At 44.5% G+C, this 27,717-nt stretch overlaps 2 protein-coding genes across 6 annotated transcripts in view; one reads left to right on the forward strand and one right to left on the reverse strand.

Annotated features, from left to right (window-relative positions):
- Nucleotides 1–809, reverse strand: part of Eaf1 (ELL associated factor 1) — a 14,943-nt gene extending 14,134 nt beyond the window's left edge. Inside the window, exon 1 of the mRNA XM_028787487.1 lies at nt 449–809. Within this exon, the coding sequence (XP_028643320.1) occupies nt 449–809 (361 nt within the window). The remainder of the gene's footprint in view (nt 1–448) is intronic.
- On the forward strand, nt 795–27,201 carry Mettl6 (methyltransferase like 6). 5 transcript variants are annotated; one of them, XR_003713937.1, is made up of 6 exons: nt 795–929; nt 1,895–2,266; nt 3,408–3,542; nt 8,690–8,860; nt 14,335–14,563; nt 17,569–17,663. XR_003713937.1 is itself a non-coding variant. In XM_028787491.1 (6 exons), the coding sequence occupies exons 2-6, from the start codon at nt 2,042–2,044 to the stop codon at nt 27,172–27,174; spliced, it is 702 nt and encodes a 233-aa protein (XP_028643324.1). In that variant the 5' UTR covers nt 795–929; nt 1,895–2,041; the 3' UTR covers nt 27,175–27,201. The 5 variants fall into 5 exon arrangements, 4 of the variants coding, with proteins under 4 accessions (XP_028643324.1, XP_028643321.1, XP_028643323.1 ...); XM_028787491.1 differs by lacking the exon at nt 17,569–17,663 and adding an exon at nt 27,146–27,201 and having other exon boundaries at nt 14,335–14,476; XM_028787488.1 differs by having other exon boundaries at nt 14,335–14,476; nt 17,569–18,342.
- Nucleotides 27,202–27,717: the final 516 nt, after the last annotated feature.

Consider the following 27,717-nt stretch of genomic DNA (forward strand, 5'->3'; position numbering starts at 1 on the left):
AAGAAAGAAAGAAAGAAAGAAAGAAAGAAAGAAAGAAAGAAAGAAAGGAGTGGAGTAAATGACGCTCGTGGCAAACGAGAAGGCTTTTCCAGGGCAAGAGACCTGGTGGAATAATTCGACAAAGAGAACGAGGACACAAGGGAGGAGAAAGAGGCATCGCTACAAAGGAGTAAAGTTTGGCTTAAGAGTTGGAAAAGGGGATCTGAAATAAAGGGGCTATGACCTTATGAAATGGTTATTTGGGACTGTAAGGTAAAAGAACAGTTCGTTGGCGGCAACCAGAGATTGGTTTAGGAGAAGCGATCTGAACGTAAAAGAAGTTCCAGAGGATCTGGGATGAAAAGGTAAGGAAAGCGACGCTTTGGAGAGCCGGGATTAGACAGGAGAGTCTGGACTGGCACGTGGCAGCCAGAGAGCTCGAAGTGAACATCGAGGGGCGCTCACTCACAGCGAATAGTGTGGAAGGAGGCCCGCGGCCGTTTCTCGAAGCTCTCCCCGAGCCGCAGGCAGTGCTCTTCACGGTCCAGCAGCGGGTTCGCCGTGCCGTTCATGGCCTTGCACTTGCCTTGCACCCGGATCGGCGCTCTCCTCGCGCGGCCGCAGTCCCGGATCCCCGTGCAAGCGGCCCGCGGGACTGCGCTCCCGGGACGCAGCTCCGGAGCGCGCACTGAACCAAGTCCGCGCCCACCCGGGGCCGGAAACCAATCTACTCCGCGTCTGGGGAGACTCTGAGGAAGTAAGGCCGCTGCACTTCCGGCATTGGGGAGGGACTTCCGTTTTCCCAACGGATATAGCGGGGGCAGTGCCATGGAGAGAGAATTCGCCGGAACAGCTGGAACTCACAGTTCTGGGCGATTTCTGGTCTAGTCTAAGGAGGTTTACACCTCAGCTAGAAGATTCTACCCTCGACGCCTGGCCTTGAGTGACGGGTGAGTGCGCCCTGACCTATTCTTTGCTGGAGACCCTGTGAACCGATGGCCGGGAGCCCAGAGCGTGGGGAACTTAGTGAACACGAGTTTGAGTGTAGGTATGAATGTCCCTGGGCATGCCCGAGACCCTTGCGACCTAGTTTATCCGAGGGTCCAGAGAGAGATGACGGTTCTCGGGACCTCAGTCACCCGTCACTCGGTCCTTCCCCCTACTTCGCTCCATGGTTGCGGTGAGAGGATTTCAATTCTTGGCGGACGATGCTTCTTCCTTCAGTTTATGGGTACGATCAGAAACTCCAGTCTCTCCGGATTAGCTCCGTCACCTCCTTAACCCACCGCGACCCCTTGTTTGTCTGGCAAACCCGCTTTCAGTTAGGGCGATTGTTGCCGTTGTTTTGAAGTCACATTTTCTACGGGCACTGAACGTTGATGAGAATTTTTTCTCACATTTTCTCAGTCAACTCGTGGATGCGTCCCTTTGCCCTAACTAAACCTATTTCTTGTAATACTTGACTCATCTGATTTGAATTGGGAGCCCGGTCCGTGAGAGTTCTGGTCTCTGAGTGTAGTAAGCTCTGTGCAGTAGAGACTATCTTGGTCTTTATGACCTCTCCAAACCCCGGCAGGGTGTTGGGTAGAGTCAGCATCTCGTGAGTGTTAAGTGAATTGACCCCAGCGCCTTAAAGAGCCCTCCAGGAACCTCTCCCCCAGAGTCATGGGCTCCTTTAGAACCCAAACTCTAGAAGTAATAAAGAACGCTCCAGCTTGGTGAGGCCCTGATCACAGCAGTTGAGAGCATGGGACAAGAGGAAGTACATTCAAGGGACAGCCTGGGCTTCTTCCATTGGAAATTCAAAGTCAGCTTTTCATAACTAGACTCTGGTTCAGATGAACAGGATGGGGAGAGAAGCAGGCAGGCTATTTGAGAATCACTAGCCAGAATCTCTCTTTCTCTTTTTCCTAAGTAACATCATATCCTGTTAAAACTGGAAAGTCACCTTGGGAAACTGCGCCAGAGAAACCCCTGCAGTCTGCATTCTCAGCACGGATTGTTCAGACGGTTAAAGAACAGAGGACCTTTAGCAACATTGAATGTGTTTCCAACAACTGCCATGGCTTCTTTGCAAAGGAAAGGACTGCAAACAAGGATTCTTAGCACTGAAGAAGAGGAGAAACTGAAGAGAGACCAAGCTTTGGTATCTGCTTTTAAACAGCAAAAACTGGAAAAAGAGGCTCAGAAGAACTGGGACCTTTTTTACAAAAGAAACAGTACCAATTTTTTCAAGGACAGGCACTGGACCACCAGAGAGTTTGAGGAGCTAAGATCATGTAGGGAGGTAGGCTGGGGTTTCTCCTGCCCTGAGCCATCTTCATTTATGATGCCTAAAAAAGAGGTCCTTTATTACATCTAGGGTGTACTCCCAGCTGGGAACCTTGGGTGTCATCTCAGGAGCAATCTTGTTTTTTGAAACAGGGTCTCTCACTAGACTGGGGGCACACAGATTAGCTTGGGCTGGATGGCCAGTAAGCCCCAGGGAAACTTCCTAGAACTGGGATTCCAACTGTGTGGCACCACACCCAGCTTTTTACATGTGTGCCAGTGGTTGAACTCAGGCCCTTGTGGTTGTGTGGCAAGCACTTTACTGACCAAGCTACCCTAAAGAACATTTATGAAGTCTATCCAAATGTTCTGTTTCATTTCAAGTATGTTTAGCAAGGTCTGGGCTGTTTAATAGAAAACAGAGCTTTAAGGTTTTCTATTTTATTTCATATATGGGTATTTTGCTTGTGTGTATGTGTATGCATCATATGCATGTCTAGTGTCTGGAAGTCAGAAGAGGGTGTCAGAGCCACTGGAACTGGAATTACAGACAATTGTAGGTTGTCATATGGATGCAGGGGATTGAACATGAGTCCTCTGGAAAAGCAGCATGTTCTCTTAACCAGAGCCATCTCTTTAGCCCCTTAATGTTTTCTACTTAGTTAAAGCTGATGTAAAAGTTAGAAATATTAACTATTCAGAGTAAACTTTAGTGACAGATTGAAGCTACTTAGTAGTGAATGAACCATTCGCTGTAACTGTTTTCTAAGAATTTTACATCTGTTCTCTTAGTTAAAGCATCATAGCAACCCTATGAAGTGCATTAGTGTTGTTCCTATTTGCAGGAAAAAAAATTGAGGCATAGAGTTATAGAAGTGAGTTGCCTGAGGATAGACTACAGGGGCAAAAGAGAAGTTGGGATTTGAGGAGGAGGTTAGCCCAGAGTGTCTACACTGTGTGGGGCTGCTTTATTTTTCATACTGAACTGCCCATTGTCGAGTGATTATAAGTGAGGTGCCAGTGTTAGCTTTTCCTTACTAGTTGTTTAATCTCTGCTTCATGAGGTCAGAGGCGTCATGCCTACTAATCATTTTAGCTGGGTGTGTTTCTTCATTATGCAAATGTAATGTGCTATAACTTGTGTTCTCATTCCTCAGTATGAAGGTCAAAAATGGACTTTGTTGGAAGCTGGATGTGGGGTTGGGAACTGTTTATTCCCACTTTTAGAAGAAGACTTGAATATCTTTGCCTATGCCTGTGATTTTTCTCCAAGGGCAGTTGACTACGTGAAGGTAGGTTGGTGCACCGCATGTGCATCCCCTGTGTCTTCTCTTTCTTTTACTCCGTCCTTTTCCAGGAGCTCAGCGGCCGTGAGCACCGTGGATGCCGTTCCCCTTTGACTCAAAGCACAGCAAAAATATTACTAAACAGTCTCTGTGCTGGATTCATGTGGTTTACTTTGTAGATCGGTGTCTGATTGCTTGCTAGTGTAAGACAGGTCACTGTGACCAGAACTGTGCATGTGCTTTGTACAATAAAGCTCATAGGCACAGTCCTCTGGGGTGAATAACAGAGGAAACAGACTCCCTTAGAAGAAGGGTGTGTATGTTTACGTTTTAATAGATAAAGCTACATTTCTTTCAAAAAGATCATACCAATTTACAGCTTTACCAGTAATTGTTTCCTCAGGATTCTTGTCTTTTTTTTCCAATCTTTGAGAAAAAAAGTCTGAGTATTTTATTTTTCTCATTACCAGAGATATTGAAGACTAAAATATGTAAATACGCTTACTTTTTTTTCTACTGTGACCCCATTTCTTCTGCATGTATTTATTGAGATCTTACTATGTGCCATTTGTAGTAAGAATTAATCTGTGCCTTTGCCTATTTTTCTGTTGACTTATCATCTTCTTAATTTTAGAATACAGTAAGGATGTTTTGTTAATCATGCCTATGTTACAGGCATCTCTTTTTTTTCCTATTCAATAGTATTGATCATAGCCTTTTCCTAATTCAGGATTTTTTTTTTTAAATAGCCCAGGCTGAGGTAAAACTGTTGATCCTCTTGCCTCAGCTTTCCTGAGTCCTGGAATTATATGTATGCACCACCATTCCTGGCTCATATCAAATTTATTAGCCTTTTACTTTTGAGGTAATAGGTTTCATGTGCAAGAATTCTTTACTCCTGGCACTTAGATAATTATTTATTGTTTTGTTTGTTATATTTTAATGGTTTATTTTATGTACATTGGTGTTATGCCTGCTTGTATGTGTGTGTGTGAGAGTCAGATCCCCTAGAACTGGAGTTACAGACTGAACTATTACGTGTACGCGGGGAATTGAACTCAGGTCCTCTGGAAGAGCAGACAGTGCTCTTAACTGCTGAGCCAACTCTCCAGCCCTATTCTTTTTTAATATGGAAAAAAAACTGACCATACTTCAGATAATTTTTTGAGTTGTTATTCTTTTTTCTCCCTGTAGGAATTAAGATACAAGTATCTTCTGCCATTTGAAGTCCCTCCACACACTCACGCATACACACACACACACACACACACACACCCCACCAGTTAAATATATGTTAAGTTTCTGTTTTTAATCTTCTTCTTCTTTTTTTTTTTTTTTTTTTTTTGGTTTTCGAGACAGGGTTTCTCTGTGTAGCCCTGGCTGTCCTGGAACTCACTCTGTAGACCAGGCTGGCCTCAAACTCAGAAATCCCCCTGCCTCTGCCTCCCAAGTGCTGGGATTAAAGGCGTGCGCCACCACTGCCCAGCTTCTTTTTGCATTTTTAATTCATATTATTTCTATTGTCCTGTTATGAAGTTCACTGACTGTTTTTAAAAGAGATATTCCTCCAATAAACTCATTTAAAAAAAGTTTCATTTCTTCTGTGAATTCATGTCATGTTTTTTATTTGGGGCATTTAAATTTTAGTCTTTTTATAGTTTCTAGCCCTCATATTACCTGTCTTATTTTGCATGTTATCTGTCTTTTGCATTCTCATCTATAGCATTTTAGTTTTCTTTTAGATTTTTTAAAGATTTATTTTTCTATTTTCAATTATGTGTAGTGTGTATATGTCTGCATGTGGATGTGTGCACAGATGTGCGAGTGCCTGCAGAGGCCAGACGTTTCAGATCTCTCTAGCTGGAGTTATCGCAGCTGCGACCTGCCTGGTATGGTTAGTGGAAGTGGAACCAGGGCCCTCTGAGAAAGCAGCATGTGTTCTTTACTACTGAGCCATCTCTCCAGCCCCTAATGTTCTTTTAAAAAAACATTGTTTGTTTACTTGTTTATTTTTATATTGTGTGTGTGTGCTTGTGTAGGTAGGCATGCACATGCCATTACACATGTGTGGAGGTCAGAGGGCAACGTGCTAAAGTTGATTCTCTCCACCATGTGGGTTCTGGGCATAGACTTAGATAGTCAGGCTTAGCAACAAGTACCCTTACACACTGGGTCAACAAGTACCCTTACACACTGGGTCAACAAGCACCCTTACACACTGGGTCAACAAGCACCCTTACACACTGAGTCATCTGACTGGGCCCCAGTGCCTATGCCATTTTGATTATTATTATTTTAAATGCCTAAAATCTTGGTTGGTCTCTCATTCAATACCATATTTGAGTTGGGCTCTGATACTTGGCCTTCTTCCTTCAGACTGTTTTCTTCTTGCTTCTTGGTATCCCTTACATGCTTTTTGTTTAAGCTGTACATAATATTAGGACACTAGATACTGAAGGTAATAAGGATTTGTAATCAAAGTTGGGTATTACATAATAAGTTCCTCTTATTCTCTTTGTTGTTGCTCTGAAAACACTTAAAACTCCTTTGGGACTTTAGCTTTGTGTCTTCTCTTTGTCCCTTGCCTATCTCTTCCTCGCTATAACCATACTTACTGGGGGCTTTTTGTTGGGATGAAAAGTTCGAATCCTTCATGTCTTGCCCCTCTGGTTTTGAACTGTGCAGTAACCTCATATCTCAGAGTATGAACTTTGTACATTTTTCTTTTCTATTTTTTTAAAAGACAGATTTTATTTTATGCATATGGATGTTTTCCTTGCATGTATGTATGTGCACCACATGCATGCCTGGTGCCTGTGGAGGTCAGAAGTCAGTTGTGGGCTGCCATGTAGGTGCTGGGAATCAAACTCAGGTCCCCTGGAAGAACAGCCAGTGCTCCTAACTGCGCCGAGTCATCCCTCTGGGCCTCATGAAATTTCTATTTTTCTGAGAACGCAGCTTTTCTTGCCCACCCCTCTCCCAGCTGTGAGAGAATCTACCAATGCCCTGTTGGTAATCTTGAGGATGTTCTTGACTTTAGGCAGAGAAGGTCCCCATTACCCTCTAACCAGAGCTGCAGTAGTATTTCACAGGTAGTCATAGGCTCTGCTTTATTTCTGAATACTCACTTTTTCCTGCTAAAAGGATGTGAGGAAAAGCCAGCCCCAGAAAGAGCAGCATTCTCTGTGAGATCCTTGTGATATTCCTTGTGGAAACAAGTTCAGCAGAATCGGCCCCTGAGACTTCATCCTGTACTGCCCTCTCATCCCCAAAGCAGTTGCTGGTTTGTTTTTGTTTGTTTTTTGTTTGTTTGTTTGTTTGTTTGTTTTTAAAGAGAGGTGAGGAGGGTTGGTTTTTTGAGACAGGGTTTCTTTGTATAGCCCTGACTGTTCTGGAGCTCACTTTGTAGACCAGGCTGACTTTGAACTCAGATCCACCTACTTTTGCCTCCGGAGTGCTGGGATTAAAGGTATGCACTGCCACCCCCAGCTGCTAATTTTTCAATGTTGTTTTTCCAAACTGGGGACTTCTGCCTCAGGTAAGCAAGTGCTTGGGGCCTGCGTCTTCCTGAAGATGCTTGTGTTTCTCTCTCATGGCTTATACCTTTTCTTTTTCCTTTTCTTTTTTTTAAGTGTGGGAGTAAGTATGAGAGCCATGTCCTTCCATTTCTGTTCATCTCTGCGCTACAGTCTTTTGTATTTTGTAGCTTGTTTTCAGAACACAATACATTGGGAGTGTTATCATTCCTGACTTTTTCATCTAATTGTTATCTTTTGTCATAAAATACTCAATTCTCACACATACACATGGATCTATTTAGGAACCATCTGTCTTGGTGAACGGTTTGCCACCATTCTCAAACCATATTGTTTTATTGCTATATTTTGTATGTTTTGATGTCTAGTGGCATATTTCCTTCTATTGGTAAAATTCCTTTCTGGGGGAGACCTTAAGGATGCCCACCACTCCCGTCTACATTCTCAGTGGCAGATCAAACCACAGTCTGCCACAGTTCACTCTGGGAACCAATGAGTTTCTTGAATTTTCTTACAGAGTGTAGGTGAGGGGTTGCTTGCAGGGCTCTGAGTGCTGCTCCTCCAGCAGGCTGCACCTGAAAGCCTCTACCCAGCAAAGATGAAAGTTTTCCTTTAGCCAACTAAATAGAACATTCCTTCCTTTGCCCCGTGCCCCCAAAGTGGGGAGCAGCTGGATACTCAGGCAAGGGTCTTATGACTTTCCCCACCCTTCCAAGATGGGGTGTAAGCAAACAGCAAGCCCAGCTGGGATAATCTTTTGTAAGGGTATGTAGCTAACTCCCCAAGATAGCAGTTGCTTGGCTTGGGGGACAGTCACTCTCAACAGCTATTTCCTTCATTTTAAAAGTTGACTTTTGCAGGGCTAGAGAGACGGTTCAGTGGTTAAGAGTGCTTACTGCACTTACAGGACCCGAGTTCTATTCCCAGTACCCACATCTGGTGGCTAACAACTGCTTGCAACCCAGTTCCAGCGGATTCAGTGCCCTCTGACCTCCGAGGGCCACTCATGTGCACATACATACACGTAAATAAAAATAAAGAAATACTTTTTTAATACTAAATATTCTCACCCAGAAGTCTTGCATATTAATTTATTCAGGTCCCTGTTTACATGATAAAACTACTCTCTTCCTTCATAATACTCGTAAGTGTGTTGGAGCCCACCAACCCACCAAAATGCCAAAGTGTACACGGGGTACACTTACTAGAAAGAAAGATGGTTAGGATCTTTAGTCTTTTGTCTCAAGGAATACCACTTAGGAACTGTGGAGGCATCACAGGAGGGTAAACTGGAAAGACTTCTCATAGAGTCATCAGAGATAACCAAAGGTGGGTTAGGAAGTAGTTGCTGACTTTGTATCATCCTTTTGGAAAAAGGCCTAAAACTCTTGATTTAAATATGTCACAGACTGTATTCTGCCCTCAGTTAAAAAGAGGTTGCTGAAATGCTGCCTGCTCCCTGTAGCAGTAATGAATGTTACGTCCCCAGTAACACGTGACCATCCCATGCAGCGGTAAACAAGTAGAACCAGGATCTCTCTCCAGTGCTGCGTGTTCATACATCTCAGCATGGTGGTTGATTAAAATCACAAGTTCTTTCTGTTTTCCCCTTTCTAGCAACATCCTTCGTACAATGCAGAGAGATGCAAAGTATTCCAGTGTGACCTCACTAGAGATGACCTTCTTGACCATGTCCCACCAGAGTCTGTGGATGCTGTCACATTAATCTTTGTGCTCTCAGCTGTGCACCCTGAGAAGATGCGCCTTGTCTTGCTAAACGTGTACAAGGTTAGTGACTGGGTGTCTGTACTTGAGGGCTGGTCACCCTGTTCCCCGTACGTGCCTTCACTGTAAGGCTTGCGTGCTGCATTCCCAACATCTTCCAGTTCCCAGTGGGTAGACTGCAGCCAGTCTAGGGAAAGGGAATCTGGCATAAAGCATCCCGTGCAGCTCTGGGTTTGTACAGTGAGGTGACTGCTCTTCAGAGCATCGCCAGCCCCAGAACAAGGAAGGTTTTGCGGTTACCTGGGATCCAAAAGGTGAGAGGACATGATTAAATGGTCAAGAACACGGTCAAAAGCCTAGATCTTAACCTGGTTCACTACTTAGGCAAGTTCCTTCACTTCTCCAAGCCTGATTCTATACCTGAAAAATGTTGGGATAACACTTCTGGGATGATGGCATTTAGGGGAGATTATTAAGATATGTGACGTGTGCCCAGCACAGTGCCTCTACTCTGCTAAGTGCGCCTCAAAGCCAGCCATTGTTACATTACTACTACCATCGTGATTCCTATTAGGATGGCAGGAACCCACACTGCTGTGGCCACTAGGAGGCTGCTGTACCATGCCTGTAATCCTAAATACTAATTTAGGCCTGCGATAGGAGGAATGCTTTGAGTTCAAGGGCAGCCTAGCCTACCTTGTGAGTTCAAGAACAGTCTAAGCTATAGACTCTTTCTGAAAACAAAGAAAGCCAGAGTGATAGTATGCACATTCAACCTCAGGAAGGTCGAGAGTTCAAGATCATTCTCATCTATAGAGCAAATTTGAAGTTAGCCTAGGTTACTTGATACTATATATCAAAAAAAAGCTTCACCTGTTATGTGTTATGGTTAAGACAGGCTCTGGCATCTGTCTCTAAGCCTGGCTCCTCCTAGTGCTAAAGCTGAGAGTACCAGTGAGTGATGTCACTGCCGTGAGGAACTGCTGTGCAGCGTTCACTGTAGTGAGCAGGAGGCACTGCAGACAGTGTCAGTTAACGAAATTGACAGGTGGTGGGGATGCACGCCCTTGATCTCAAGGCCTGGGAGGACCTCCCAGGTGGATCGCCAAGTTCAAGGCCAGCCTGGTCTACAGAGTGACTCCCAGGTCAGCCAGAGAAACCTCCTCTTGAAAAACAAAACAAAAGAATCAATAAAACCAATCATTAAAAATGGTAAATTGGTGAATTCTGACAGGCACAGTGGTACCTGCTTGTGATTTCAGTATCCAGGAGGCCAAGGCAGGAGGATTCTCAATTTGAGGCCAACCTAAGCTATATGGGAAGACAGAAACATGTACATGCGCACAAAGGAATCTTCTCAAACATTTTAACTTAAAAGCCTGAGCATGTATTCTTTACTGTTCTCACCAGTCATCGTTTTGAGTATGAGACTGTTGAGTATCTCCTATTAACTCACATAGTAGGGTTGTGGGTCTTTAAAAGGGGACAGAGAGGTTTAGGGGTAATTCAGCCCTTTATGATATGCGAGAGGCCCTGCTTCAAACACTGGTTTTAAAAAATAGAGTAAGAATTTTAAAACAGATCGTATTTTGGGCAGATTACATTTTGACCCAGACTTGCATAGCTGAGGCTCACACCTGATTAAAAGCAGCTTGATCAACATTTCAGTATTAAGTGTTTTCAAATTGTTCAACTTTATTTTTTTTTAAAAGGTTTTTAAAACAGAATCTTGCTGTCTGACCTAGAACTTTAAGCTTTGGGCAGTCCTCCTGCCTCTGCCTCCTGAGTGTGGAATTACATTCATGCTGATGAGGTATTTGTCTTTTTATAGAAATAATAAGCTTCTTACTTGTGTTCACAAGTCATTGTTACACTTTTTTTTTTTTTTTCGGTTTTTCGAGACAGGGTTTCTCTGTGTAGCCCTGGCTGTCCTGGAACTCACTCTGTAGACCAGGCTGACCTCAAACTCAGAAATATGCCTGCCTCTGCCTCCTAAGTGCTAGGATTTAAAGGCATGCGCCACCACTCCCGGCTTGTTATAATCTTTTTAAAGTTAGTTAATAAACAATGTCCCTGCTCTATACTTCAGAGAAGCCTCAATTTTCCTGCCTTAGCCTCAGCCCACCAGTGCCAGGATTACAGGTGTGCAGCACCTCGCTTGGTGTCGGACTCTCTTGCTTTTCATTTTGGTCACACTGGAATTGAGGCTAACCAAAACCTCCAGGTAGTTCTTGTGCCTTGGCTTTCAAGTGCTGGTGTTTACAGACATTAGCCACTCACCCAGCACTGTCTGTCTTAGATTGTCTGTGTGAGTATGCCTTGTGTGTGTGGATGCCATGGAGGCCAGGACGGGTGTCAGACCTCCTGGACCTGGAGTTAGGGTGCTTGAGAGCAGCCTGACAAGTGTGCTGAGCACTGGAGTCAGGTCCTCTGCAGAGCAGCCAGTGCTGAGCCTCACTCAGCACCTTAATTAAAGTGTGTCATTTAAGTTGACTATGACACAAGCAAGCTTGAGGAAAAGATGGGTACAGCATGGAGAATGGGGCAGTTAAGTATCTGTGTACAGTCAGATTTCAGAGGAAAGAGGGCAGCCACCAGGTGGGAAAATGATGCTGATGAAAGAGTCTGTGCATTTGGCAATGTATCCATCTCTATTTTATGTGTGAGTGTTTTGTCTCTGTGCACCATGTGCATGCCTGTTACCCAAGTAGGTAAGAAAAGGGCATCAGGGCCTCTGGAACTAGAATTATGGGAGGTTGTGAAGTGCCACGTGGGTGCCAGGAATTAAACCCAGGTCCTGTGCAGAAGCAACAAGTTTTCTCACTAAGCTGTCTCTCTAGCCCGTAACGCTGGTTTTAAATAAAGATAAATGTTTCAAGACATTGGAAAACTGTTAGAGAATTATTCTACTCCAAAGTAGTATATTTTAAAGTGTACACTTTCATCACACTGGCTTGTCTCTGCCTTCGAGTTTCACAGTTTCCTTTTGTTCTTTTTTAATTCTATTCTGCCCCTAGTATCTGAGTAGGTAAGAACTCAGAATGTGCCCACAAATAGGCATGGGACTTAAGCTAGACACAGGAGAGGCCCCAAAGAGAAGATGAGCATATCACCTGATTTAGATCCAAGTGAGAGTGGAAGATTACTAGGAATAGGGGATGAGAAAAAAGGAGAGAACGAACTAAGAAAGGTAGACTTGCCTGGCACTGCGTGTAGGGCTGGCAGGATGGTTCAGTGAGTAAACACACTTGCCACTAACTCTGATGACCTGAGTTATCGCTGAAGGAGAAAACCAACACTCAAGCTGCCCTCTGACCTCCACAGTCACATAGAGACTGAGGAGATGGCTGATCGAGTAAAGGGCTTGCCATGCAATCAGGAGGACCTCAGTTCAGATCCCGAGAACCTATATGTAAAGCTGGTAGTGCATATATACAATCCCAGGGCTCCTTTGGTGGAATGGAAGGCAGACACGGAAAATCCCCACAAGATTGAAGACCAGCTAGCTTGGTGTGGGCAGTGGTGAACAGTGAGAGACCCTGCCTAAAGCGGACAGGGAGGAGAGGACAACACTCAGGGTTGACCTCTGAGTCTCACACATGCCTACACTCAAACACAGGAACATTTATACATCAGAGAGAGAGAGAGAGGGAGGGAGGGAGGGAGGGAGGGAGAGAGGGAGGGAGAGAGAGAGAGAGAGAGAGAGAGAGAGAGAGAGAGAGGCAGACAGAGAGAGAGTGTGTGTGTGCACAAGACCAGTATACTTGGAAGGATAATCTACTTGCCTATTGAGATTGACCAGAATCAAAATAGAATGGCATTTAGAGTAAGTCAAGCCAGAAGATACAGTCCTTGCAAAATGTAGGAACAGTAGCCCTGGAATTAATAGGTTAGAGTAGCAAGGGATAGTAAACCATTTGTCGAATGACAAGAAAAGAGAGAAGGAGCAGAGAGAAGAAAGGATACACAGGAGATAGCAGGAGGATGCCAGGCCCTATGAGTAATGCAGTGACAGAGAAAGCACAGCCTGGCTTGGAGGGAAACTGAACTCCATAGATGGCAGGTTTCTGTGAGAACAGAGCTTGAAATGAATGTTCAAAAGCAGGTGGATCTCTATAAATTTGGGACTACTCTCTTTAATGAGTTCAGGCCAGCCATAGCTACAGTGTGAGACCCTGTCTAAAAAAGATTTTTTAATTACAAAAGGAACTGTGTCATGATACGAGAATGTTTTCATTAGTTATCATCCAAATTCATCATGCACTTCTGTAGCTTTCAAATTAAAGGTATGCCCCATGCCCATGAGAGCAATAAACATACAGTGTGTTGTAGCACCCCAGCTCTGTCTTTGTAGAGTAGCCTCTTCACAACTTATTGAAGGAATAAATGATATGCCATCTATCTTTAGTGGGTATGACATGTCACATTTGTAAAACATTTTCTTGAGCTTTCATTCATTTCAGTATTCCTCCTATTTTTAATCTCCATTAGAGATCTTTCTCATCAGAGCCACAATGACTTTGTAGCCTAGTCTGATTTCTTTCTCCCTGCCATCATAGTGATTGGCTGGCTAATTTAAAAATGTGTGTTCTGTTGGCAAAGTACTGGAGAGAGAAGCCATTCTCAGCTCTGCAGAGAGGACAGCAGTCACCTGGGCGAAGCCCACATGAATAGTCTTCCACGTGAGCTTTCCACCATGGTGCTCATCACCCTGGGGTGCTAACGCCAGGCAAGCTTCCCTGTATATAACAAGAGTACCCAAAAAACAGAAAGAGGGTGGAGAGAGGATATGACTACAAGTGCCACCACACACTTTCCAAAGGAGGCAAAACTTGTCCCAAGAGATGGCATCTCTCATTGTAAAACAAGTGCTCTATGCCTGGTGGTGTGGGACTGTGGAATACCTGTCAGTCTTGAAGTATATAGGAGGTCTGTGTGGCGCTGTCTACACTACATATAGAAGACAGATTCTGAGGAAAGGAAAGGATCACTTCCTTATTCCCACATGGAGCAGACTTCCCATACAAAGAGCAGATGGTCAGGCCAGAGCCCAGCACTTGGGCAGGGGGTGGGGTGGGGTGAGGAATCAGTGTGGGGACCCAGTAGGGATTCTCACACAGGAACCCTTCAGAGGTAAGTTGTCAGTAGCAGATATATGGGAACGCAGCCTAGTGAAGGAGATGGTTCTTTTAAGTTATTTTATTTATTTATTTATTTTTTATTTTTATTTATTTTTATTTATTTTTTTTTTTTTTTGAGACAGGATCCTCTTGCTATGTAAACTGGGTGGGCACGGTACTATGTAGGCCAGGCTGTCCTCAAACTCAAAATGATAGTCCTACCCTGGCTTCTTGAACTCCGTGGTTACGGGTATGTACTCCCATACCTGACATGGTTTTTAAAGGCAACCATTTCTATTAAGGGTATTTTGTATGCCTTCTTTTTCACAACTCCCATGGGTCTGTGTTTTAATTCCTAACGTCATCAGATTATATTTGATTTGACTGGGTTTTATACAACCTGCTTTACTTTTGTAGGTATTAAAACCAGGCAGAAGTGTCTTGTTCCGTGACTATGGGCTGAATGATCATGCCATGCTTAGATTTAAAGCCGGAAGCAAACTTGGAGAAAATTTTTATGTCAGACAAGATGGAACCAGATCGTATTTCTTTACTGATGGTAAGAGGAATGGAGTGTCTCCTTAGCGTGTGTCATTTTCTGCTCTGTGTACTTGACTGCGCCATCAGTGGAGTGCTGCCTGGGCAGGTATGTGGCTATGCTAACACACAAGTCCCAAGTGCTTAGAACACGTTCTGATACACACCACTTACCCAGCTCTGGCCTGTGGGGAGCTTAAAGGTCTCTGCTGACAGTGACTAGTGAGTGAGCCTCACAGAATAGACAGGCCTCAGACCCGTCATGTGATGCCAACAGGAACTGTGCTGGAAAGGGAGGAGGAGGGCTAGAAAGTCACATCTTTCAAATAAGGGCCTTAAGTTCAGCATGGTGGTTTGAGGGTACTTTCCCAGGCACAAAGGCAAAAATCCTTCTTGACTAGAAGTAACTGGATCTGCTTTTAAGTAGATAAATTTGCTATCAAAGAGGTACTGGGAATGTAACTCAGGTGGTATAGTGCTGACCTAGCATTGGTCAGATTTTGGGTTCAGTCCCCAGTACTGCATAAACTGGAGTGGGTGCACATAGGACTTAGAAACCAGCAATCCAGAGGCAGAAACAGGAAGATCAAGAGTTAAAGGTCCAGCTGCAGGAATGGTTTAGCAGTTAAAAGCACTGTTGCACTGTTGTACTTGCCAAGGACCCTGGTTTGGTTCCCACACCCACATGTTGGCATTACCATCTGTAACTGTAGTTCCCAGAAATCAAATACCTCCTCTGACCAAGACCTTGTGAGCACCAGGCATGCACATGGTGCCAGTCATTCATGCAGGCAAAACTCCCACACACAGAAAACAAATTAAACCATAGGTCATCCTGACCCTCAGCTTGTTCCTGGGCTGCATGAAACCCTTTCAAAAAAACAATAACAAAGTTAGTTGTAACTGGGAAGATGGCTCAGCTACTAAAGTGTTTACTGCAGCACCTCAGCATCCCTGTGAAAAGCCAGGTGTGGTGGGTGGACCTGGGATCCTGGTGCTGGGAAGGCAGAGACAGCAAAGACCCTGAGCTGCTGGTCAGCTAGTTTTGGTGGCAGCGCCCATGTTGGTGAGAAATCCTGTCTCAAAAAGTAAGGTGGACCGGGACAGCCAGGGCTACATAAGAGAGACCCTGTCTCCAAAAAAAAAAAAAAAAGGTTTAAAAAAAAAAAGGTTTTTCTTGTGTTTGGTGCACGGATGTTAAGAATTGCAGTGTCAAACCAAGCACTTGGGAGGCACAAGCAAGCAGATCTCTGTGAGTTTGAAGCCAGTGCTACACAGAGAAACCCTGTCTGAAAACCCCATCACCACTATCCCCAAAAGAAAGTAAGGTGGAGGGCTGGAAAGATGGCTCAGTGGTTACCTCCAGAGGACCTGGGTTTGAATCCCAGCAGCCACATGGTGACTAACAAATAAAGTCTGTAACTTTATTTCAAGGGATCCAGCACCCTCTTTTGGCTGCCATGGGAACCAGGCGTGTGTGTGATGTATATGCATACATGCCGGCAAAACATCCATGGACAAAAATAAAAATGAATATGTTTTTTGAAGTGGAAAATGTGACAAAAGAAACATTGACCTCTGGCCTCTTTATATGTGTGCATGCTATTGCACACAGGTACACACACATACATAAATACATAACACATATTCCACATTCAAAGTAATAATAAAAAATACTTTAAAAGGCATTTTGGATCAGAAAATGCCAAACATCATTTCAGTTTCTAAGTGTTTCAAGTGTTAGTTTTAAGTCTACCTAATAATCTGGAATAAAAGATCACTTTTTTTTTTTTTTTTTTTAGCTCTGTTGATTTAGAGGAGAGGGAGTTCATTTATCTTTGTGACACTGAGGCTCATACCCAGGGCTTCAAGCATGCTAGGTAGTGCTCTACCACTAATCTGTTAGATATTTTACCTTTGTTTGTTTGATTGGTTTTAGTTTTTTTTTTTTAATTTCAAATATACATATATATGTAGCCTGCATGTGTGTTTGTGTACCATGTGCATGCCCAGTATATGCAGAAGCCATAAGAGGGTGTCAGATCTTCAGATCTTCTGGGACTGAAGTTGGGTAGTTGTGAGCCACCATGGAAACTGAACCTGGATCTTCTGCAACAACAACAGGTGCTCTTAACTGATGAGCTGTGTGTATCTGAAGCTCTATATTTTTTAGTTTTTTTTTAAACAAAAAAAAAAAACAAAAAAAACAAAAACCTCAAGCTGGTAGCCCAGGCTATCGTTAACCTTATAGCAGTTCTGTGTCTGCCTCATATTTCTATTTCCTGACATTATTCTAGATATTAAAACTAAAAAAAAAAAAACAAATGTTTACAATTAAATGTACCATGTCAGGTGGAAATGAATTTAAACTGTGTGGAATGGCCTCATCTGGCTCAATGCGTTAGAATTCATCAGGAAGCCGCAGTGGGGTCTGCACGGTGCTCCTAGCACAGCCCCTCGGTAAGGCCCCGTGGGGTCTGCGTGGTGCTCCACAGCCCTTTAGTCTGAGGGTTTGGTTCATTTAACCTGTGTGATGTTTTGCTGGGGTGAAGTTATCACTACCTGGTGATTTTCCCCCACCCCCATTCTAGTCACAGATCTCCTTCCTTTCTGTAAACAGGTTGAGTGTGTGCAGGCCTTTTCAATAGCTAGCGTGGGCTTTGTTTCTCTTTAGTCAGACTTCTGTATTTGCTAACACAAGAATAAGCCAAGATAGGTACATCTTTGTTTCTTTAATTCTTTAATTGGAGGTTTCTGTTTGGGTGTTAAGGCTATGAGAAATAGGAATGTGTTTGTCTTTTTAAAAAGATAGAGTGAACTAATGAAATATGCACGAGAAGTGAGTGAGCGAGCGAGCGAGTGAATAAAAACAAAGCAAGCCTGGAGTGGTAGCACAGGCCTGTATTCCCAGCCCTGGAGAAGCTGAGGCAGAAGCATAAAAAAGTTCGGGCCAGCCAGAGATGTAAAGTGAAATCCTGTCTCAAAAGGGAGAAAAAAAAAACGAAGAAGAAAAGTTTAAAAACAAAATCACATTTAATTGAAGTTTTCATTACAGAAACAAACAAACCTTCCAGCCATCTCTGCCCTCAAAACTCACCCCTGCTTGCCTCCTAGAATTCCTGGCGCAGCTCTTTGTGGACGCAGGTTATGAAGAAGTGGTGAACGAGTATGTGTTTCGAGAGACAGTCAATAAAAAAGAGGGCCTATGTGTGCCCCGAGTTTTCCTTCAGAGCAAGTTCCGGAAGCCTCCAAAGGACCCAGTCCCTACCACTGACTCTGTGTCACTTTGAAGAAAAGAATTTTAAACTATTTTGTATTTTTTTATATTCTGAATTTTTAAAAACTGCATGTGTTATTTTTGTACTGAGAACAAGTGAAGACTTGAGGAGATGGCTCACCAGGTAAAGGTGCTATCTGTGCAAGCTTAGCAACCTGAGTGGGATCCAGCAAGCTATGTCTAGAGAAAAAGGCAGAGAGCTGGAGAGATGGCTCAGCGGTTAGATTTTCAGCATGCACGTGGCAGCTCACTGCCATCAGTAGTTCCAGTCCCAGGGTGTTGAGTGCCCTCTTCTGGCCTCTGCAGGTGGTGCACAGACATACATGCAGGCAAAACACCAAATTACAAAAGAAACAAAGTACGTTTGGCAATTTGAATTTGTCCTAGTACTCCTACCTCAAGATGAGAAGCAGAGCGGAAGAATCATCTTGAAGCCTCAGGGCCAGCTAGCCTGGAGAACACAGTGTGGCAGACCTCAGAGACCTGGCTTCAGAGAGTTGGAGGTGAGAGCCGATGAGAATTGTTTTCGGACCTCACCTGTGCACAAATAAGTAAATATAGTGAATTTGTTTGCATACTAGTAAAACAGAATTGTAGGTCCTGAAAGGAAAGTCTTGTGGTTTAGTTGTGTTGTGTGATTCTCCGTCTCCACAAAGGGAAGCAAGGGAGCTGGCCGTGAGATACATGAACAGGTCACAAGTCAAGCATCTGCTGCTGATGATCAGTTTAAGACAATTCTTGGGTAGACATACAGACTTACCCCTTATTAAAGACCAGTACAGTAGTGTACATGCATATATGCAAACAAAATTCATATTCATATCCATTAATACATCTAAAAGGAATTTCGTTATTTTTGAGACAGGGTGTCACTAGAGCTAGTAGCCCTGGTTGGCCTGGAATACACTCTGTAGATCAGGTTGGCCTCTGCTGGGATTGAAAGCAGGCACCATCATGCCTAGTGTACTGGCTAGTTCTGTCTGTCAACTTGACACAAGCTGAAGTTATCACAGAGAAAGGAGCCTCCCTTGAGGAAATGCCTCCATGAGATCCAGCTGTAAGGCATTTTCTCAATTACTGATCTAGAGTGGGAGGGCCCATTGTGGGTGGTGCCATCCCCGGGCTGGTAGTCCTGGGTTCTACAAGAAAACAAGCTGAGCAAGCCAGGCTCCTGCCTCCAGGTTCCTGCCCTGTGTGAGTTCCAGTCCTGACTTCCTTTGGTGATCAGCACAATGTGGAAGTGTAAGCTGAATAAACCCTTTCCTCCCCAACTTGCTTCTTGGTCATGATGTTTTGTACAGGAATAGAAACCCTAAGACACTTAGCTAAGCTATTTAGTATCTTGTTGTTCTTGTTGCTATACTAGGGATTGAACCCAGGCCCTCAAGTGCTAGATGCTTGTACTCTGCTGTTGAGATAATCTCCAATCCTTAAAAACAAAACAAACAAACAGATCTTCTAGCTTTATCTGCTAAGCCATCTTGCCAGCCCCTTTTGTCTGATTGTGGATGCCCTCTATAATAGGCCAGTTTCCCTGGATGGGGAAGGGAAGGCCAACACCTATCTCCTGCCCAGTGCAGTTTCTCCAGAATCACAGTTGATACCTATTTCAGAGTTTGCATTTCATCTGTGAAAGGACAGTGGACTGGGTCCAGTTCCCTGTGGGGAAGCAGTGCCTAGAGAGGATTACTGAGGCCCAAAGCTAATTTTGTAGACTATGGGGAACTCCCTAAATTGGTCCAATGACCCATCTCCTGGCCACTGCCATATGTGACTTTTAAATTATAACACAAAATTGAAGTTCTTTCCACAATCCTTTTCTGTGCTTGTAGAAAGTTGTTGGTGAGAATCCTATCCTGAGCACATGGCTGGCCAGGGCCTTTCAACCTCAACCATATCTTGAAGAGGGTGGTCCTTGTGGGAATGAGGCTGAGTAATATTCACAGTGGTTCTGTCCAGTCAGAATAAATCCTCCAGTCCTGGGGGGGGGGGTGCTGACTCAGAGCTCAGTTGTGCTTGCTGGCTGACTTTCAGGGACATCTGTTTCAACTTGAAAGAAGCCTTTTTCTCCTGCTGTCAGTTGGTCTGTGTATTCTCTCTTTGGAGGCTCAGAAAATGGCTATCATAAGACTTAAGAACAAACCTGATAACATACAAGAGTTTGGTTTTTTTTTGTTTTTGATTTTTTTTTTCTTGAAATCAATTTGTGAAGCCTGTAAGAAGTCAGAGGAGGAGCCAGGAGGGTCTAGGGTTCAGTCCCTGGCCTCCACCAAAGGCATCCCCCTGCTGGCTTAGCCCAGGATGCTGCTCACAGCCCCTTCCAGGGAGTCCTTTCCCTCTGGGTCTTACTGCTACCTCAGATGTTGTGGCTGAGCCTGATGAACACGATAAAGGAGGAAGTGGGAAAGGCAGTGTGGTAGGGAAGCTGACCTGGGCAGTCTGGCCCAGTTCCTTCACTTTTTAAACCTCAGGTTAGATTCCCCATGTTAAAACAAACAGCTGGGTGGTGGTGGCGCATGCCTTTAATCCCAGCACTTGGGAGGCAGAGGCAGGCGGATCTCTGAGTTCAAGGCCAGCCTGGTCTACAGAGTGAGTTCCAGGACAGCCAGGGCTATACAGAGAAACCCTGTCTCGAAAAACAAACTAACTAACTAACTCAGAGTGTGAGGATTAAAGGGAAGTTTTGTGACATGTGGCTCAGAGTAAACTCTCTGTGATGTCACGGTGGGTACCCCTGCGTGACAAGCAGCCAGCTGAAGAAATGGCTGATCAATATTCAAGAATCCCAAATGTTCCTTCTGGCCACCTATTCCCCAGCCAGGCTGACCACCACTCTGACTTCCAGCACCAAAGTTTTTCCTTTCTGTTCTAAAATCTCCCCCAAGGAATTTAAAATGACTTATCAAGTGAGAAGTAAAGAGATGTCCTGTGGCTAAGGGCACTTACTACTTTCCAGGGGCCAAATCTGATCCCAGCAGCCACATGATGGCTCCCTAACCATCTGTAACTCCAGTCCCGGAGGATTTTATATCCTTTGGCCTCTGCACACTCTAGGCATGCATGTGGTACACTGACAAACATACAAGTAAAATACCTATACACATAACATACATGTCTTTTTTTTTTTTTTTTTTTTTTTTGGTTTTTTGAGACAGGGTTTTTCTGTATAGCCCTGGCTGTCCTGGAACTCACTCTGTAGACCAGGCTGGCCTCGAACTCAGAAATCCGCCTGCCTTTGCCTCCCAGGTGCTGGGATTAAAGGCATGCGCCACCACCGCCCAGCATACATGTCTTAAAGAGTAGGCAAATTATAAGTAAGGAAATTCGAATGAAGGGGAAAGTTTCGTTCAGGAATAAGATAAGCACACTAACGGGCATTTGAGAGGTCTTACAGACTACACGAGTTCTAACTGTTATTTCTTAGAGAGGGAAGCTATCACTTTCTCACCTGAGATAAGCCTTTGCTCCTGGGTTCCCAGGCGTCATGCCCCCTTCCTTGTAGCACCTTAGGCAACTTCAATTATAAATGCAACCCGTGTCCCTTAGTGAGGAAGAGTGTGGTCTGGTGGAGAAGTCTGAAAGGAGCTGGGAATCCCTGGGGACTGGTGATGGCCTGGAAGTCCTGGCGATCCTGTGACAACAGCAAGAGGCTGGTGAGATGGCTCAATGGAGAAAAAGACTTGCCACACAAGCCGGGCTACAAGTCCCATCCCCAGCGCCCACATGAAGAGCTGCTGTGCTTGGTTCCTATCTCTAGCCCCAGCACTGCTGAGTCAAGATGAGAGGAGATCTCCTGAAAACACTGGGGCTGGCTAGTGTGGAGCAAGTAGCTCCCCAGAAACCAGAAAGCTCCTACCTCAGTGATATATAGAAGGAGAGACATGGCCACCGAAAGTTGTCCTCTGCCCTCCACATGTGTGCCGTGGCACTCAGGCCCAGGCCCTCACATCATACTCACGTGCACACGCTAATCACTTTTTTTAAAGTGAGGGTTTGGTGTGAGTAGGCCAGAGATGAGCTCTGCTGATGCTGGGCTGTCTGTCTAGCCAAGGGACAAGCAGAAGGCACTGGCAACAGGAAATGGAAGAGGCTTGCAACCTAACTGCCCTGGTTAGGGTTTTACTGCTTTGAATAAACACCATGACCAAGAGAACTCTTATAAAGAACATTTAACTGGGCCTGGCTTACATGTTCAGAGGTTCAGTTATCATCAGGGTGGGAGCATGTCAGCATCCAGGCAGATGTGGGGCTGGAGGACCTGAGAGTTCTACATCTTCATCCAAAGACTGACAGAAGACTGGCTTCCAGGGAGCTAGGATGAGGGTCTTAAAGCTGATTCTTACAGTGACACACTTCCTCCAACAAGGCCACACCTACTCCAGCAAGGCTACACCTCCAAATAGTGTCACTCCCTGGGCCAAGCATATTTAAACCACCACACTGACTAAATGCAAAGACCTCCCTACCTCTGCCAGGACTTGACTGACAGGAAACTTGTGAACCAGACCAAGTTTCCTCTACCCAGAGGAGCAATTAAACCCCAGATTCTTTGGTTTTTTTATTAATTACACCCCAAATGTTGCTCCCCTTCTGGTCCCCCTTGCAGAGTTCTTCCCCCATCTCCTCTGTGAGGGTCCCCCCACCCCACCATCACCACCGCCAGCACTACCTCCTCTCTGGAGCACCAAGTCTTTACGATTAGGCACATCCTCTCCACTGAAGCCAGAGAGGGCGGTCCTCTGCTACATATGTGCTGGGGGCCTCAGACCAGCCTGTTCATGCTTTGTTTGATGTCTTAGTCTCTGGGAGCTCCCAGGAGTACAGGTTAGTTGACACTGTTGGGTCTTCCTACGGGGTTGCCATCCCCTTTAGTCCTTCCCCTAACTCTTCCATAGAGATTCCTGAACTTACTTCAATGCTTGGCTGTGAGTATCTGCATCTGTCTCAGTCAGCTGCTAGGTAGAGCCTCTCGAAGAACAGCCATGCTAGGCTCCTGTCTGCAAGCACACCATAGCATCAGTAATAGTGTCAGGGTTTGGAGCCAGCCCATGGGATGGATCCCAAGTTGGGCCAGTCACCAGTTGACCATTCATTCAGTCTCTGCTCCATATTTGTCCCTTCATTTCTATAAGATAGGAACAATTTGGGGTTGAAAATTTTGAAGGTGGGTTGGTGTCCCCATTCCTCCACTGGGGACTCTGTCTAACTACTGGAGGTAATCTCTTCAGGTTCCATATCCCCACTGTTGGCCATTTTGGCTAAGGTTACCCACATTGAGTCCTGGGAGCCTCCCCCATCCCAGGTCTCTGAAACTTTCTAGCGGTCTCCCCCCACCCCCATGGCAACTGCATATTTTCATTCATTCTCCTGGCCCTCTAGGTATTTCTCCTGTCTCCCCCCCCATACCTGATCCTGCCCCCCTTTTCCGTTCCTGCTCCCCTCTCCCACTCAGGTCCCTCTCTTCTTCTGCCTCCTATGATTATTTTGTTCCTCCTTCTAAATGGGATTCAAGCATCCTAACTTGGGCCTGCCTTCTTGTTAAGCTTCATGTGGTCTGTGAGTTGTATCATGGTTATCATTACTTTGTGACTAATATCTACTTATCAGTGAGTACATACTATGCATGTCCTTTGGGGTCTCGGTTACCTTACTCAGGATGATATTTTCTAGTTACATCCATTTACCTGCAAAACTCATGATGTCCTTGTTTTTAATGGCTGAATAGTATTCCATTGTGTAAATGAACCACATTTTCTGGATCCATTCTTTAGTTGAGGGACATCTGGGTTGCTTCCAGTTTCTGGCTATTATGAATAAGATTGCTAAGAATAAGAACTTCTGAAGGAATCACCATCCCTGACCTCAAGATGTACTTCAGAGCAACAGTGATAAAAACCACATGGTACAGAGACAGACAGGTTGATCAATGGAGTAGAATCAAAGACCGAGAAATAAACCCAGACATATCTACAGACACTTGATCTTTGACAAAGCCAGAATCATACAGTGGAAAAAAAAGAAAGAATTGGTGCTGGTCTAGCTATCTGTCTTCTGCATGTAGAAGAATGCAAATTGATCCATACTTACCACCTTGTACAAAGCTCAAGTCCAAGTGGGTCAAGAACCTCAACATAAAGCCAGATACACTGAATCTAATAGAAGAGAAAGTGAGAAATTGCCTCGAATGCATTGGCACAGGGAAAAAATTTCTGAATAGAACACCAATAGCTCAGGCTCTAAGATCAACAATTAATAAATGGGACTTCTTGAAACTGAAAAGCTTCTGTAAGGCAAACGATACTGTCAATAGGACAAAACAGCAACCTACAGATTGGGGAAAGACCTTCACTAACCTCCAATAGAGGGTTAATTGAAGTGGAAACTTCTGGTTTCCATGGAAAGTCAGTTATGTCTAGGGCACACAGGTGAACAGATGTTTTGCTATACATACCAAACACGTGAAAGGATGCATCATGTTCTGAAAGAATATAAATAGGACCCCACAGACAGTGGGAGCTCGAGCACTGGTGTGCTTTCCTCCACCTCACTATTTTTCACTGACTGCATGCATGTATTGGTTCACTGTACACTGTGATGCTGAGTTTCACTTGTGGTGACTTCATAGAAAGAAACTCGCCAAAGAACTTCTCGTGAGGTTTCTGCAGCTTCTTGACCTGGCTGCCAAGCCTGCGTTTTCTTCTGGATTGAACTGCCCTTGCTGATTTGTGTGTGGTGTCTGCTGAGTGGACTGGACTTAGCCGCTGATTCATGTGTGGTGTTTGCTAGTGGACTGGACTGAGAACAACGAAGGTTGAAATCGCCCCAAAGAACTATGTCTAAACAGGTCCACTCCCCCTGTATCCTGATAACCTTTTTTTCCCCACTACTACTTGGCTGGTGATGGGCTAGAGGTGAGATTGAAACCTTATTAAAGTAGGCCGTGAAAAATATATGCCTACAGCTAATATCCAAAGTATATAAAGAACTCAAGAAGTTAGACTCTAAAAACCCAAATAGCCCAATTAAAAAGTGGGGTATAGCAACCAACCAGAGCTCCCAGGGTCTAAATCACCAGCCTGGGAGCACATAGGGAGGGACTCATGGCTCCAGCTGTATACATAGGGGAGGATGACAGTGTCAGGCATGGGTGGGTGAGGAAGTCCTTGGTCCAGTGAAAGCTGGACACCCCAGTGTGGGGGAAATTGTGGGTGGGGAGGTGGGAGTGAGAGGGTGGGTGGGGACATATCCTCATAGAAGCAGGAGGAGGGGGGATGGGATGGGGGTTCCTGGGTGGGGGGGAGGGGATTACATCTGAAATGTAAATAAAATATCCAATAAAAAAAAATGGGGTATAGGAGCTTGAGAGATAGCTCAGTGGTTAAGAGCACTGACTCCTCTTCCAGAGGTCCTGAGTTTAATCCCTAGCAAGCAACTACATGGTGGCTCACAACCATCTGTAATGGGATTTGATGTCCTCTTCTGGTGTGTCTGAAGATAGCCACAGTGTACTCACATATATAAAATAAATAAATATTTAAAAGAAGAGGGAATGGGATGGGGCATTACAGAGTGAAACAGAATTCTCAACAGCACTAAAAAATGTTCAACATCCTTGAACATCAGGGAAATGCAAATCAAAATGAACTGAGAGTCTACCTCTCACCAGCCAGAATGGCTAAGATAAACACTCAATCCACAGCAGATGCTGACGAGGATGTGGAGAAAGAGGAACACTCCTCCATTGCTGGTGGGATTGCAAACTGGTACAACCACTCTGGTGGTTCCTCAGAAAATTGGAAATAGTTCTACCTGAAGAGCCAGCTATACTGCTCTTAGGCATATACCCAAAAGATGCTCCACAATATCACAAGATTCTTTAATTTATTAAAGAAAATAATTAGCTTAATAATCAATAATATGAATGGTGGTTTGTCTTCATTAATGTTACACACCACATACATGCCTGGTGCTCCAGAGGCCAGGAGAGGGTACTGGATCCCCATGGGACTGGAGTTACAGATAGTTGTGAGCCACCAGGTGGTGCTGGGAATTGATCCTGGGGTCTCTGGAAGAGCAGGCAGAACACTGCAGAGCCATCTCTCAGATTTTTACAAAGTAAAACTAGGCTGCAAAGTTTTCACTTGGAATCTTTAAGTCTAGTTTAGTGCCATGCCCACGACTAACACTGAGCAATGTTGGCTGTCAGTGATGCACCCCCCCCCCCCAACACACATACACCTTAACTTAACCTAGGAATGAAGTACAGTTGTCAAACAGGTGAAAGAACCTAGACCATAAAGGTTTAAGCAAGGTTTTTAAAGTCATACTTACTTAGCTATGTGTATACATATGAATGTACACACATCACGGTGCACATGTGGAGGTAAGGGGACAAGTTTCTGGAAACGGTGCTGTCCTTCTACCATGTGGGTCTCAGGAATTGAACTCAGATCATCAGGCTTGGCAGCAAGCACCTTTATACTGAGCCATCTCACTCAAGAGTTGACTAGTACGGCATTGCCTTGCACATACAAAACAGTCCCCAGAGACCTACTGAATTCTGCCTAAGACCACTTCATAAGATGCTATGTATATAGTCTAGTTGGAGTTGGAGGTATATGTGTAAAATATACCTCACAATATAAACTCTGTTCTCTACAAGACCCTATGTGCACGTATAATGGCTGCTGCATACTACAGTTAAGCAGACTGCACACATGAATACCAACACAATGTTACATGTTTTTAGTTCAACCATCCAGAAACAAGTAGAGGACTTGCCCCATGTAATCAGCCATGTCCTCAAACCTAGGGCTGCCACCAGGGCTAGGTGAGACCATCCACATCAAAGGGCTTTATCCATACTGTAAAGGATAAATGGTATGAAACTCAGTCATATGCGAGGTATTTCTAATATATTTAGCCTTCAGCCTCTGGCCTCCCACATGATTATTATGTCCAAATGTTCCAAACATCTCACAACCCTCTTCAAGAAGGCTGAATCTGTGGAATCCTCGCACGTATCTGGGATTGAGAATAGGCTACCACAAGGTGGCAGTAGATGCTAAAAGTTCAAAATGACTTTTTTTTTTTTTTTTTTTTTTTTTTTTTTTTTTTTTGTGCCAGTGGTGCTGGACTTGAACTCAAAGAGATCCACCTGCCTCTGGGCTGGGGTTAAAGCTGTGTGCCACTACAGCAGAGCTTCTACTGCCATGTTAACAGTTACACAGGGAGCATTTTTATTATCATTATAGAGGAAGGAAAGGATTGCTACATATGCGCTCTCTAGGTCAACATTAGCTGGAGAGAGCAATTTGTGCTTCACTGGACAAAACAAAGTGCAAATGCCTTTACCCATCATTCAGTCTACTTCTATCTCCTGAAGTCAGTTCAACTAAAGTTTCACCTTTCTAGGCAATCTCTTTGATGTCTGCAAGGCCTAAAGGCATGCCATAGAAGTAATATCTGAGGGACCTAATGGACAACTGAAGCTTTTCCACGTGGATAAATAAGATATACTCCTAATGGCCCTACGGATGTCCTGTGTTACTGCTTGAGATTAAGGTAAAGCAAGGTCAGGGCTGTAGCTTGGATATAGGTCTGCCTCGTGCATTATTCATAGTGGTCATTGGGGGGGTGAGCGGTAAAGGGTACGAAGGCTGGAGTTGGTTCTCTCCACTATGTGAATCCCAGAATGGAACTCAGACCCTCAGACTTAGTGGTAGATGCCTTGGTGGGCTGAGCCCTCTCCTGGCCCCAGTATCCTTTGATAGTAGCTGGTTTCCCAGTCTACAGTTGCCACAGAAGGAAGGGGAAGTGAGAACAGGGTAAAGCAAAGGGTACACTGAAAAACCATGTTTTCTGTTAAGAAGAAAATATTTCCTATAAACTTATATGTATTCTCTTTCTATGACCAAATATTTTATTAGAAATAAAATTTGGCTGGGTAGTGGTGGCACATGCCTCTAATCCCAGCAGCCGGGAGG

The sequence above is a fragment of the Grammomys surdaster genome, unplaced genomic scaffold (assembly GCF_004785775.1).
Source record: "Grammomys surdaster isolate TR1022 unplaced genomic scaffold, NIH_TR_1.0 125669, whole genome shotgun sequence".
Classification (NCBI taxonomy): Eukaryota; Metazoa; Chordata; class Mammalia; order Rodentia; family Muridae; genus Grammomys; species Grammomys surdaster.